The 15,343-nt window shown below is 45.7% G+C and overlaps 2 protein-coding genes across 2 annotated transcripts in view; both read right to left on the bottom strand.

The window, feature by feature from the left end:
- Rpsa (ribosomal protein SA) overlaps nt 1-278 on the bottom strand; it is a gene marked incomplete in the record, with an annotated part of 5,385 nt that extends 5,107 nt beyond the window's left edge. Inside the window, 1 exon segment of the mRNA XM_013513553.1 lies at nt 177-278.
- Nucleotides 279-4,880: 4,602 nt separating this feature from the next.
- On the bottom strand, nt 4,881-13,219 carry Slc25a38 (solute carrier family 25, member 38; the record flags this gene model as incomplete). Its single annotated transcript, XM_013513554.1, is given in 6 exon segments — nt 4,881-5,640; nt 7,266-7,432; nt 9,066-9,240; nt 9,484-9,663; nt 12,115-12,199; nt 13,098-13,219. Coding segments are annotated over 6 exon segments (852 nt in total), but the record flags the coding sequence as incomplete, so codon positions are not given.
- Between the last annotated feature and the right edge of the window lie 2,124 nt (nt 13,220-15,343).

Raw genomic sequence — 15,343 nt, forward strand, 5'->3', positions numbered from 1 at the left:
GAGCAGGGCGCGACGTCGGCCGCCAGCTCGGCCCGGCCCGCCACGCGCGCCGCTGGAGGAGGCAAAACGCGCCGAGCCACGCGCACTGCGGCCCGATCGGCTCTCTTCCCGCCGCTTCCGCAGGGAAAGCTCTTGCCGCGGCCTGAGGAGGCGCTGGGAAGCCCACGCGGACTCACCAAGAACAACGCCGTATGGACAACCGCCTGAGCAGTACGGAAAGGCCTGGCCGCCGGAAGTGATGTCCTTATATACCGTCTCTAGCCAATGGCGGGGAAACCCAAGCGGAAGGGGGCGTGGCCAGAGAGCGCGTCTCTGGGCGGGACTTCCTGTCCGGGACGCGGGCTCCGACGCAGGTGCAGGCGTAGGCGCAGGCGCGGACTTGGGGGCGGGGCGAGCGGGCAGAGGCGGGTGACTGCGGCTTTCCGTGCTTCGCGTGGTTCGCGCGATCCCGCGCCCTTTGGGGCTAGTGTCTGTCCGGGACGCGGGCGTGGGCTCCCGGGATGCCGTCTCTCCGGTAGAGCGGGCGCCTGTCGTTGCTCGAGGCTCGGAGTTCGGTCCAGCACCCTGGAAGACCCAGGAACGAGCGCCGCCGAGCCCCGCAGCTCTTGTCCCGCGGGACGCGGCAAGTTTGCGTGCGCCAGCCCAAGCGTTGGTTTTTGTTTCTTGGAGAACAGCTTAATTCATATTTTTAATATTCGCCCACGGAGTTTTCTTGAAAATAAAGAGTTCACAGATAATATAAAAAAATTTTAACAAAATAATAAGATTGCAATATCTATCAATAGGATGTTAATAAAAATTTATTCTGCCCAATACACTACCAGCCATTTAAAAAGTTAAGATTTTTGATACAAAAAATTCGGAATGAGAGCCATTATGAAAAACTTTGACTCTGCTAACAGATGACTGTAGGCAAGCGGCTAATTTGTTGGTACACATACAGCGGTATCTCCATTAAGAATTAAGAACCGCTTGGAGGCGATTACCCTAACGAAGAAACTTAGAAATCCTTCCCTCATAATCCTAATTAATGTTCAGCCAAGCTGAGAGCCACTGACGCAAGAGTGGGTGGGCTTTTGGGGGAGGGTCGTTTTATATATGAGGAACACAGGTTGGTTGTAAACTGAAACTGCGCGGCAGTGTGCAAAGCCAGCTGTGGGGCGCTCGCTGGTACCCTCCTTTCTGGGCTTTAATATTGACAGAGGAGACAGGAGGCGGCCAAGCTGGCTGGGAAAATGAGCCAGACCTGTCAATGACGAGGTCCCAGGGGAGGACAGGCGCTCCCACCGGATGCGGAGGGCTTTAAAACTGCTGTCCTGAGCGAGGTGGCCAGATAGCCCGCCCCGCGTTTCTCTGCGCAGCATGTACTTCTGTTTTTACTTTTACCCTCTTTTATGTTTGTTCCGCCCAAGTTCGCTCTGCATAGCTGGTTTTTCCCACACCCATTTACCCCTCACTTTTTTGTTTGTTTTTTTTTGTCCGGTACCGGGAATCGAACTCACGACCTCACCTTGCCCTTGCCAGGCAGGCACTGTGCCGCTGAGCTAAATCCCCAGCCCCTACCCCTCACTTTTGAAATAAACTTTCGGCACCGCTTTTGGCTTGTCTCGAGCCATTCTTCGTTCAAAGCAAGAGGGATCTGGACTACTTTTTTGATTGGTGAGTCAGCTGTAAAGAACCACCCTGTACCAAGAGACAAAAAGAAAAAATAAGTTTTTGCAGTTTGGTATATGTGCTCTAGGGGTGTTTGCCACAATGTTCAGAAAAGCAAATTTCAGTCTTTAGAGAAAATGAGACCATTTTCCCTATGTTTGTCACCCTCTGCCCCCCAACAAATGAAGTCTTGCAGGAACTTGTGATTGAAATTCTCCAGCCCAGTCTAAGGAAGGCAGATCTGCATAGAGGTAGAGGAGAACCCTGGTTAGGTTCCCTGGCCTTAGGATGAGGGTCATAGCAGACTGGGAAAGCCCTGAAAGAAGGGCGTGGAGGAGCCTCCTCAGCGCTTTTGGGAGGTAGCAGCTCCACTCAACCTGCCTTCCCTTGTCTCCTTTCCTTCCTCAGGGCTTCCTCTAGCACGAAGGTTCACAAGATCACCCCACTGGTGACTTGGGTACCAGATTAGGACCCTGCTCTGTGCTTCCACACCCTTACCCAGGTTATTTTGAATAAGGTTTTTCAACCTAAAACCTACAGTATGAACTTAACTGTAAACTTAAAATCATTAAGTAAACTTAGTACACGTATTAGGAGTTGAGTTGTGCCCGCCATTCTATGTAGTGTCTGAATGTGACATTTGGCAATAGGATATTACACGTGTAATTTTTCTTTTTTTGGTTTGTTTTTGTTTTTGTACTGGGGATGAAACCTAGAGTTTGCACTGAGCTACATCCCCAGCCTTTTTCAGTATTTTTTAGACAAGATCTCAGCCAGCCCACTGAATTGCTGGGTTTGAACTTGTGGTCTGGGTAGGTCTCCCGGAGTGCTGGGGTAATGGGTGTGCACCATCATACCCAGTTTGCATATGTAACCAAAGTAAAATGAGGTCATCTTAGGTTAGAGTGAGCCCTCACTGAATGACTGGAGTTCTTAAAAGAAGTTTATGGAGACACGGACACAGGGGGAAGGCACTGTGAACATGGGGACATTGTGAACATTAGAGTGATGCACCTACCAACTAGGGATGCCCGGGATTACCAGCAAACAACTATCAGAAAGTGAGCAGACAGGAGTGATTCTCCTCTACGCCTGCAGAGGCACCATGACTCTGATGACCACTGACGTCATCCAGTTTGGGGCTAATTTGTTGGGACAGCCACATGAGATTAATTCAGTGTTCCAGAAACATGACCAAACCCTCACTTCACCACGAACCCAGGAGGCAGGAAGTATTTCTACACCCATGTCCTTGGCACAAGTTCAGTATCATGTCTGACTGAAGAGCTGGCTTTTAGCCTGAGCCACTGTTACAGCTAGATGTCCCCCCAAAGCCTCATGCGCTCACAGGGGGAGCCTGGCAGAGGTGGTTGGATACAGGGTATATACATATGGGCTCAGGGTGTGTGGAAACTAAGCTAGTCCACTGACTGGTTTAGCACAGCCAGGGGTGTGGATAATGGGAAGGCCCACCCTGGGTGTGGGTGGCACCAACCAGCACACCTGCATCCTGGACAGAATATGAAGGGTTGGAGGGCTCGCTGTTTTCTGCCTTCTGCCTGCCATGCGATGGACTGTTCCTTCTCTGCCTGGAGTCAGCTGAACATGAACTGAAACTTCCGTACACCGTGAGCTAAGTAAGACTTTCATCCTTAAACTTTGGGTGCTGGGTGTTTTGTCTCAGCTATGAGAAAGTAACTATGACAGCCACCTAGATCAGAGCCCATGTTCTTAAGCACAAGACCTGCCCTCCCCCACCCACCTACTCCTTGGATAAAGGAACAGCTCTCCCAAAGTTGAAAGAAAATACTTGGGGACCTGGGAGAAGGGTTATCAGTAACAAGAGCTGAAGTGGATGCCGAGAAATTGGACACACCACACACTGCCGCTAGGAATGTAAAGTGATACATGCAGCCTTTGGAGTATTTTCTCAAAGTATTAAAACAAAAACCACCACATAACCCACCTGTTCCACTTTTGGGTATGCAGTGTGATGAAAATATAGGGTGAATATTTAAATGTTAAAAATGTATTACAGTGAAACATTGCCATTGATTCCCCTCAAAATAATCCCCTTCACCTCAAAAGCATCACATCATTCTTGCCACTTTCTAAAGCAGTTCTGCAAGTTCTCGTTTGTGTCTTTACGATGTGTAATAAAAAATATGCTGAACACTGCTACTGAGCACCCACCAAAGGAAAAGCAGACTCACAACACATTACACTGTAGCCTCATTCGACTTCCGGCTCTTCCCCAACATCAAAATGACCATAAACAGTAAATATTTTGAATCAATTCAAGACACTGAGGCAGCCGCAACAGCACAAACTAAAGTTCATAAAAGAGAATGTGCAGAACTGCTTCATAAAGCAGCAAGAACAACAGGATAAGTGTGTTTAAAGCAAGCACAAGTATTTTCGGGGGAAGCAATGGCAATGTTTTTATAGCAATATATTTTTTTTAAACATTCACCATATTTTTTCAGTCACACTGAGTATACTCAAGCATACAACCACAGGCTGGTATGCAAGTATTCGTAGCGTCAGTATTTATGATACGGTCAAAGTGGAAGCAACCCGTAAGCGATGAATGAATATAGTATAGATCACTGTCCGTGTCCTTAGCTTCCAATGGGTATAGTGAACTTTTTTCCTTGTCAGTATTCCTTAATACAGTGCACAACTACGTATATGGCATTTATATTGTATTAAGTATTTATGCAAATAAATGTTCTGCCATTTTTCATAAGGGACTTCAACATCCTTGGATTTTGGTGTCTCTGTGTCTCAGGTATAACTATACATGCATACAATATTTGGAAATAAAAAGGAACAAAGTATTAGATGCCACGTCATGAATGAACCTCAGACACAAGCTAACTAGGAGGCAACAAGACTACAGACTTTATGACTCCACTGTGTAAGTGTCCAAAAAGCAAAATTTAGAGATGTGTGGTAGGCTGGGGGAAGAGTCACTGTGAACAAGGAGCGAGAGAACTTCCCGGGGGCCAATGTGTTCTCAGTCTGACTTACGGTGACGGCTGCGCCAGTCAGTACAGTTACTAAAAATCACTGCACTGTACACTGAAGTGGATGAACTACAGAACATGTAAAATAATGTTGTTTTACTTTTTTAAATACGTTTTTGTTTCTACAGACCTACATAGGTCAATAGCTAGCCACTCTAAAACTACTGTTATTTTCCAATGGAATGATAAAATACACTATTTAGGTTTTCCAAACAACTTTCATTGATAAAGTGCTTTACTTTATGCATCTGAACTTTAGTTGCAAAAAATGCCAGAATAGCTTAGATTTACACAGTGCAGGGGCCAAGATCAAACAATTTTCTTTGTACATTTGGAAGCCAGTAAGTCACTGCTTCCACTCTCCAAAGGCTCCAAGTTGGCCAGGGATCAATTAAATAACAACTTCAGTTCCTCCTCAGGGCAGCACCTCAGACACAGCCTTCGGCCTGTTGACCGTGAACACCACCCAGACAGGGTCCTCCCGGGGCAGTTCCGCAGACAGGAAAGAGGCCGCTTCCCTGGACCGTGACTCCTTGTCCAAGCACATCCCACAGGAGACCCTGCAGTGCAGGTGAGGCTACCTAGCAAAGGCCTTTCTGAAAATGCCTTTCCAGGAGCCCTGTGGGGTGTGTAGACTTTTCTCCCAACTCCCCAAGGTGCTATGTGTACTGGTGACTCCACTTCTGGGAGACCAGAAGGGCTCCAGGCAGATCCTCCGTCTTCCTGTTTCTGCCTGGCTCTCTAGGCAGGACTGCACCTGACTGCAGAGTGTGATGAAGCAACCCTTGGCAGCACATAAGCAGGATGACAGGAAACTCTTCCCTGTCCTCTCCTGTCAGGACTTCAGGCCCATCTTCGCCATCATCTCCTCGTAGACTGTCCATGCCATTGCTGCCATCAGAGTTCTGCGGAGGGCCCGGGGAACACTGCCTTGGAAGAAACCACGCAGCCCGTAGTCCTATGACGAAAATAAATGTGAAACTCCAGAAGCAAAGTAGTAATTCAATTAACTATCCATGTGACACCAGAGAGAGGGGTTCTCTATTACCCCATTTTTTTGAGTCTTAGTCTAAACTTTATGCCAGAGCTATGAAAAATGGTCCAAGAAGATAACAAATAAACTTAAAAAAATTCTTTTTGCATAATTGCTAGGCTTTACATTTATAGCCCTGCTCTATCTAGGAGAATTTCATAACTAAAAAGCTATTTGGGGGACAGGTGATAAGGAATGAACCCAAACTTGTGAGTGCTCAGCATATTTTCTGTCACTGAGATACACCCTCAGCCCTCTGAGTATATGCAAGCTTACTGTGGACAGCTGCACAGTTTGCAAACTACACGGAAGTACGGAGCCACAGTAGCAGATGAAATCCAAAGATTTGTTTGCCAAGCCCTGGATCCAGGATGAAGGAAAAGTTAGTTTGTCATCTGCCTATCAGGAGGAAGCACATTTTTTGGAATTCACTGTATGCTCTCTTGGTGGTCCTACCCTTTAAAAATATATTTATTTAGTTATTTGTTTATTTATTTATTTTTTGGTTTTTGGAGACAGAGTCTTGCTATATGGTCCAGGCTGGGCTTGAACTCCCAGTAATCTTCCTGTGAAAGCAATCACATGTGTGCGACACCACGCTTGGCTCTGGCCCTACCTTTCTAAGCAAGGCAGAACATTTCTTCCTCCCTCATAACCTGGAATGATTTGCAATTTCACATACACTGAAGAACATACTATTATAAAACTGTTATGATTTTAGGGATACAGAGTAAGAAAGTAGATAGTTTCATTAGTGTAAGGAATATTAGATTCACACATTCACATTTAGTTTTAATATGACTATCTGGTTTGTGATAATAGTACTGTGTCCCAAAAGGGTCGATCCTTTTTTAGGTTTAAAAGCACTAGTTTTAAAATATTACATTAGTTGCCCTTAGACCTACAAAACTTTTTAGCTTCAATAACACCATTTGTCCATTTCTACTAGAGGAAACTGCTGGAACAAAATAAAATGTGTGTTTTTTTTCTGATTATCCTTAATTAGCATTTTAGAGCCATCCAGGTTTTCTGATTCAGTAGGTCTGGGGTAAAATCAAGCAATCTGCATGCTGATACACAGGTAATTCTAATGTAGCTGCCTCTTCCCTTAGAAAAACAGGTTCTAGGGGCTGGGGATTTAGCTCGGCGGCAAAAGCGCCTGCCTGGCAAGCGCAAGGTTGTGAGTTCGGTTCCCAGTACCGGAGAAAAACCAAAAAAAAAACCAAAAAAAAAGAAAAACAGGTTCTGTGATTCTAATCTTGGTAACACATTGGGATCACTGAGGACCTTTAAAAGAAACTTTTTTTTTTTTTTTTTTTTTTGGTGATAGGGATCAAACCCAGGGCCTCCCAAATAGTAAGCACACGTTCTACCAGTGGGCTACACCCTTAGCCTTTGAGAAAACTGATATCGAGGTCCCCAACCATCCCAGTTTTGATATGAGAATGGATATCTTTAAAGCTCCCCAAATGATTCTAATATGAGTGACAGACAAGAAATGCTCTAGAGCTTCTTAGCCACGAAGACCAGCACTTATGCTACAGTCTTACTTTGAAAATGAGTGTTACTGCTTGGCCAATCCACTGAAACTTCACTGGGGAGAGCTGCATATGAGTTTTGATAACATCTGCAGGTTGAGTTACCAATGAGGCCAGAATACCAGCAAATATCCCGCAGCTGAAATTCACAATGGGAATGAAGGCTACGTCCAACTGGTCTAGAATAGAACAAATGTAAGCTGCAGTTAGAAATCTCACATTCATCACAGAAAGGTCAATACGAGTTGCCCATCCATTCTTCCCAGAAGTCAGAAAGATGTGGATTCAAAGAATTAAAATTTTAAAAGTGCAATTAGTACACGTGGAATGGATTGATGGAGATAGAAAAGCACCCTTTACAAACCATGATCATGATTCATTAAGGATGCTAGAACATATGGGTGGAAAAAAAACCAGGATTCAAAGATACCCTCCCACAAAGATTCCAGAAAGTTACAAAAGAAAAGCTGAGTTTTCAGGGGAAACATCTGGCAGACACTCCCACAGTATCACGAGCCTCCTTATATAAACACAGCACCAGATATGTAGCCTTCTTGCTAAAAATGCATAACCAAATCTGATTACGTAAACTTATCCGATAAACCGAGATTTAGGTGTAACAACTGGCCTATGCTCTTGGAAATGAACAGAAACTATTGGGATAATGAAAGAAATGAAAGAATGGAGTATAAAGAACTGTATCTATGCTATACTTCCTAACTCTAATAAGGTATAAGGGGCTGCCCTTGTTCTTAGGAAATACACACTGAGGAATTTAAGGGTAAACGGGCATCAGGTCTGCAACTTACTCTCAGAAAAAAGTAGTATACTGTGCTGTTTTTGTGGCTTTTTTGTAACTTTAAAATTATTTCCAAATATCAAATAAAGAAAGTTGAGAATTAAAAATGCACTTCCAGGGTCAGGAATACAGATCAGTAACAGAGCACACAGTGAGGCCTTGGGTCCAATCCATAGCACCAAAAAAACAAACACACACACCTCCACTCTTTCTTTTTGCCACTCTGTACTTTTCTGCTACAAAATAAGGCCCTGCCCTGCAGGTCACACCCACCGTGCTCAGCAGGTGCAGCAAAGCCCTCCAGAACAGCCTGGCTGCAGCTGGGCACCAGTGTTCAGGGGAGTAGTCCAGCTTCCCTAGTTTCCGCCCCACATCTTACAGAATGTAGGCTCCACTTGGATGGCTATTTACTGCTCAAAGATTTTGCCCACAAGGACTCTAAACAACCTTAACTGGGAACATAGCAAGGAAGGTGAAAATACTTTTTTCCTCAAAACACTAAGTTAAGCTGTGCATAGTGGTGTACACCTGTAATCCTAGCACTTGCTCAGGAGGCTGAGGCAGGAGGATCGCCAAGTTTGAGCCCAGCTTGGACTACATAGTGAAACCATGTTTCCAAAGACAGACAAACAAACTAACAATCCATTCTAAGCCCTTGGTGTTTTCCAAACTTAGCTGATGTGGATCACACCAGATGCTTCTTGAAAAATACAGACCCACATTGTACCCCAAAGCTGCTGATAGGCAGAATCTTATGGACAAGTCCTGGGATGTTGCAGGACCTCTGCAAAACAACATTTTATTCTTCACCCAGCCAACCCCCACCCGCAAATCGTAGTGGCACGAGTACTCTTTGCCTTAGGAGGATATAAACTCCAAGGGCAAGAGCCAAGTCTGTCACTTCCACCATCACATCCCACCACCCAGCCCATACACAACTAATAAAAATAAAAGTCTCATCTCCCAGAGAAAACAGAGAACCCAGCGTCTCGCAGACACTGCCCCTTCTTTACCCATACTGTGGAGCACTGTGCTTTTGGTCTGGCTGTAAAACATCAGGTAAATCCCTGAAAAAGGTGCATCGCGAAGCAGAGTGGCTGTCAGGCCACTGAAGAGGCCCCGGTGGCCCTCGCTGCGATAGATGCTCCTCAGGGCTGTGTAGATGCTCTCATAGCCGTACCTCCCGCTCTACAAAAGGAGCACAGATCTAAGTCACCGACAGAGAAGCCCTGCACTTGAGCAACGACCCAACCTACTTCAGGTTAGGCAGCACCCCAAGACACTGTGGATCTAGTTCACACGTGGCTTGGCAAGCCTTCACACGAATCCTCTGACCACATCCCACGCTTATGTCAGTAAGTATAAAAATCAAGAGCTGACACCAGTGGTCACTACTCAAGGAACCACTCGGAAGCACTAAAGCACACCCACCTCATAGCGTGTTTTGATCACTGTGATGGGCGACATGCACACCCCTGCAACAGATCGAGAGCCCATGCCCAGTATGACTGACTCCAGGGCGCTGGGAGGATGGCCTCGCAGGAAATACTGCTTCAGAGAGTAGAGAGTGCCGAAGTAGATCCCAACACCAGGGACACATCTCACGATGGACTGCAGGAAAAGTCAGGAGAAATGACAAAATCAAAGACCAGTGCTGTAAGATTCTGTACGCACTAGGTTTTCCCCAAAGATGCCAAAATGACATGCGTGCAAGTAGTTCACTTAAGGCGTAGCAGTGACACTCATAGACGGGCAGAGAAGGAGGGCAGCCAGGAGAGGGTGCGTCATAAAAGCAGCTGCACCTGTGGGCAGCTTCATCCCTTTGGGGCATTCTGGAACAGCGTGGGGCACAGCTCCACCTGAACGGGGAGTGAGGTGAGGTTCAGATGCCAACCCCCATCTCAGTGGGTGAGGAGTGCTGAGCTGGGAGTGAGCACTAATGCTCTGGCACTTCCAAAAGAGTCCTTAGGGCCAGAAAAAGGCTTTGGGCAAAGACACATAGATGTGGACATGCCAGTCTGCTTTCACTGCAGTGTTAAGAATGAGGACACACTGACCAGTAGGGGTCCAGCCATTTCTGATATACAGACTGTGCCAAATTAAGAAATCATACGCCACGATGCGATATTCCCCTGAACTCTCAAACAGAAGTTTATGCAGTACAAGAGATGAGCAGGAAGTGCAGTCGTCCCACTTCTGAGTGAAGCATCTGTTCCAAGATCTCGAGGGAATTCCTGTAGTACCAAACTCTATGCACAGTTTTTTCTTCCTGTACTGCACACATACATGTGTGATAAAGCTTCATGTATAAACTAGGCACAGGGGCTGGGGATTTAGCTCAGTGGCAAAAGCGCCTGCCTGGCAAGCGCAAGGTCGTGAGTTCGGTTCCCGGTACCAGAGAAAAACCAAAAAAAAAAAAAAAAAAGTAAAATAAACTAGGCACAGTAATGAATAAAAAGGCTACAGGACTACACCACGATAAAGTTATGTGAACGTGGTATCTCTTGCTTTCTCTGCACACTACGCTCTCTTTTCTTCTTGTGGTAATAACGATAAGATGCCTTTGTGCTGACACAGGCGTTGTGATGTAAGATTCGGCGACTCCTGGCCTGACAATGTCAGGAGGAGGATCATCAAGCAATGGTAATGCTGATGACTGGATGGCAAAAGCAGATGATACTGATGGTTGGGAAATCTTAACAGCTGTTTTTTTTTTTTTCTGGAAACCTTTCGGAAGAATATTGTAGTTGGAAGTTTTTATCTCTTTCATCATCAAAGTGTTACTACAGAGGCTGTCACCCCTCGAGGCTCATCTGCGTGACCATGCTGTGTTCTGTCCAAAGATCATATTCTACAATTTTGTTCTTTAATGTAATTTAAAACCCTTCAAGTTTTGATAATGTCTGTATCACTGGCTCTGCTCCAATTTCTTTTCCTTAATTTTCCTCTTCCTCTGTACCTGACTCAACAAGTTGCAATTATTCCTTTGTTCCCACTTCTTCGTGGCCTCAACATGTTCCTCCACTTCATACGCACCCTGCTGCCTCCTCAGCACTTTGCTGAGTGCAGATTCTATGGGGCATGTTCCTGCAGATGAGTCTGGTATCACTGCACCAGAAGACTCGCTTTGGGTGGTATCCTTTCTCAGTTCTGCTGGAAATGCAGCAGCAGCTTCTTCCAGTAGATAGCAGATATAGCTGCTCCAGTAATTTCTCTATTTTTCAGCCCAAACCTACTTCTGAATCTGTGTGACCTTCCCTTCCTTGCTCTAAATGGTGCCACTCATTTCAGAGGATCTTTTGTTGAAGTTTCATATGTAGCTCAGCGCTTTCTGGCATAACGCACTGCCACCAACCAGAACAGGTTCTGTGTTCATGTCTTCAATAAACTTAACGCCCTTCCCACTTTAACTTTGCATTTATCATACAATATTTGTAATTTGAGGTGCAACAGCAAAACTAGCACAAATTCCTTTTTCCTTTATGATTTCACAGATAGAAGATTCATTCTTGCCATAGATCTTAGCACTCTCAATGTGGAACTTTTTTTCCTCCTTGACTTTAGTGACAAACTACTTTTTCACTTAAAAGAAGCACTTCACAGCTTCTCTTTGAGACAGACCAACTGCCAACATCGCTGCTCGTATGTGCTGGCGCTACTATGAAGTAAAATAAGGGTTATCTGAAGCAAACACTGTGATCTTGCAACAGTCAACCCCATAACTGAGATGGCTACAAAGTGGTAATGGGAGGTGGCACACGCAGTAGAGATGTGCTGGACACAGCCATAACTCACATCTTGAAGTGTACCTATGGGGACAGCTTGAAATTTCATCGAACTACTCAGAACAGTGCATCTTTTAAATTTATGAACTGTTTATTTCTGGGATTCTCATTTAATATTCTCAAACTGAGGTGGGCTGGAGGTGGACACCACAGAACACGAGACCATTGATGGGGCACTACTATACTCTAACCACTTCCAGCTGGTGCATCCTAAGAGCTGGTGAGATGGGTGAGAGACGGCTGCTGCAGGACAACCCAGACCCAGGAGGTTGCTTACGGGGGACATCCCTTTCCAAAGGCCCAAAAGACTCTCTGTGCGAACCACCTTCAAGAGTACAGTCAACATCCCAACGCGTCTGGACCTGAAGGCAGATAAGACAGAGACAAGAGGGAAGAACATCACTCAGGCCACTTCCCATTCCAGGACTGCTATTTATTCGTGCTTTGTTCTCTCCCTCTCCCTCCCCCTCCCTTGCTCTTTACAGGAGAGATTGAACCCAGGGCCTGGTGCATGCTAGGAAAGTGCTCTAGTGTTGAGCTACAGCCCCAGCCCTTTATCTTATTTTGAGACTGAGTCTCATTAAGTTGCCAAGGGTGGCTCTGAACTTTCAGTCCTGTTGCCCTAGACTCCTAAGTAACTTGCATTACAGGTGTGTGTTATCATACCTAGTTTGTAGATACTATTGTCTAAAGCACTTCAGAATCTCTTCAATGCATCCTAGAATTATTCTTGGCTTCCCATGTATACATTTCTATAGGCCCATTTACACTCCAAGCCGTGGGACAAACTCCCAGAGTGCTGGGCTCCACACCGGGGCACAAAATAGACACTCAAAACTGACATTGCTTTCAGAAAGCCATTCACTTCCAGGCAGTACAATATTGTAATGTACATACAACATACAATTCCTCATTTACTGACCAACTCATTTAATGACCTAGTCAAAGTTACATAGCTCCATCATTAAACGAGGAATGCCTGTATAGTTATCACAAGCTAGCACAATAAAATGTAAATGCCATCAAAGCAGATCCTACAGAACTGGTTAGCAAAGATCCCATTTAATTAAAGAAATTATCACATATAAAAATACATTCACAGGAAAAAGTACATAGCAGACACAGGGAAGTTGGGTACACTTCCGTTTTCCTCAATGAGCATGCACCTGAACGAAAGCTGATTAACGGGCAAAGATGCCCGGGTAGCCTAAGAAGTTGTAGAACCCAGCTCCTCAATGAAATGCAGGTGGCAGGCCCTACCCGTGGTCTGAGGGCTGGAGAGTCTGCAGGCGTGTTTTAAGGAGATCCAGAGGCTGGAAAAGTAGGGTGGAACAGGTCCCACTGATGGAGCCACACAGGAAAGCCTTTATCACTGGATGTAGCTGAAGGACAAGACAACACTGTTAGCAGCTCTACATGGCAAGCCACATGGCTTTCTCCACACCCAGACCGGGGACTTCCTTTACGAAGACCTTTCAGACACTGATCTGCTAGTGCCTCATCATCTTCACATCTAAGAGAAGAGAAACGTGTAGCTGGGAACAAGGCTGGAATGCTGTTGGGGGGACACGGTGCACTCTAACTGGTGCGTGTCTCTCTGGCATTAGTTCTGCTAATGATTTCGTTTCCACTGAGCCACATATCTATTTCCATGCTGTTTACCACACTTCTCTATCTGTTCTGACTCAAAAGAGCTATGGAAAAGCTCTTTATCTTTGGAAACACAAAATTAAATGAATGTAATGTTAATGCTAACCTGTTGGTCTCCAGGCTCTCTTGGCTACAGAATCTGTAGATATTTATAAGCACAAATCAAAGCAAATGTGATTTTTTGTACTAGGAATTGAACTCAAGACCTTGTGCTTGCCAGACAGGTGCTTGTGCCATTGAACTATATCCCTGGTCCAAAGCAAATGTAATTTTAAGCACAGCACAATGTAAAAGAGAAGTATCACTTCCTCTGTTTAAAATTTTCTCCATCTGCTACAATGATGCATCTCACTGGGATCTAAGCAGACCACAGATGGCTTCTACAGAGCAGGAGCCACCCCTAGGCAGCCCTGGCACTGTCACACATGGGCTTATCCATAGGTACCAATGGGAGGCAGAATGCCTTCAGATTCTAAACCTACCTCCCTCAAACACACCTGAGGCTCCAATACTGGCAGTACTTCCCAGGTCCCTAGAACCCAACAGAACCACAAACAATGGTGTTTACAAAGCATTTTAAAAAGTTCTCTCCTCCAAAGAAACACTTGACAACTTCCATCTACAAAGACATTCTCCCTCAGTAAGTGGCATTTGCACTATTTTTTTTTTAATAATTGACAAACTGTAGTCCTAAAACATTAGTAAGATGAATATAAAGTTTCTCATTGGACACATCACATAATTACTACTGGGAACGTAAAAGTCTATAATCTGCAGTACTTGTTCCACAGAGAAGAGAGATCATCCCAACTTCCATCAAATGAGCAAGTCATAACTAGAATTACAAAACTAAGGGGAGGACCAGATACATTCATATAACCGAATACCGGAGCTTACAACCACATTCGCATGGTCTCTGGTGTATTAACAGGTGGTTTGTGACACAGCAGGTAAAATAAAGCCAAGTGCCACATTCCCAAAGTGCTCTATTCTGTGGCATCTGTGAGCATCTCAAGTCCAACAGGTCCAGAGTGGAAAGGTGGCCGGCAGCTCTCCACACAGCTCTTCCCCAGTCCACACTGGGACATCCTTGCAGCGCCCATGCGTCCTGCCTCCTCAAGCCCTGGGCCTCGCCCCTCTCTGGCATCTTTGCCTAGAAACAAGCTCCAAAGCTCCACTTGTCCAGCCAACACTGTGCTACCTCCACTCCCCCTTTGCCAGCCACTTCTCAGGCCCTCAGTTCACCGTGCAGCTCAACCTCCTCTTCAAAGCAGCTCCGAGGGATCGCCACAGCCCGGAGCACCATGGGCCTCCCTTCCAGCCCATGGTTTTTTGTTTTGTTTTTTGACACAGGGTCTCACTCTATACTCCAGGCTGGTCTCAAACTCACTATGTAGTCCAGAATGGCCTCAAACTCAAGGCAATCCTCCTGCCTCAGCTTCCCAAGGGCTGGGATTACAAGCTTGTGCACCACACCTACCTCCTCTTCTCAGTTTTGGTTTCTCTCTTCTCTTTTCTGGCTGTCCTCCCAGGTCTTCCTTTCCTTGGCTTGTCTCTGAGATGCTACTGCTTCTCTTACATCCTCTGCCTCCAGCCCTCTGGGGCAACCTCACCCACACCCGTGGGGAGCAGCTGACGCTGGAGATCTATCACACATGCGGGGCTAAAGCAAGGCCAGCCCCGAGAGCATGGAGCATGGAGCAAGCAAAGCAAACAAGCTGCTAGGCAGAGGGGTTTCAATTGACAATAACCTCCCAAGTGTATAAATAAACAGGCTGCATTCACTGGGTGTTTCTTTTGATACAGGAAAGAAAACTAAACCAATGCCACTTTGTGTTCTAGTGCCATATATATAT

The sequence above is a fragment of the Chinchilla lanigera genome, unplaced genomic scaffold (genome assembly GCF_000276665.1).
Source record: "Chinchilla lanigera isolate Chin_1 unplaced genomic scaffold, ChiLan1.0 scaffold00019, whole genome shotgun sequence".
NCBI lineage: Eukaryota > Metazoa > Chordata > Mammalia > Rodentia > Chinchillidae > Chinchilla > Chinchilla lanigera.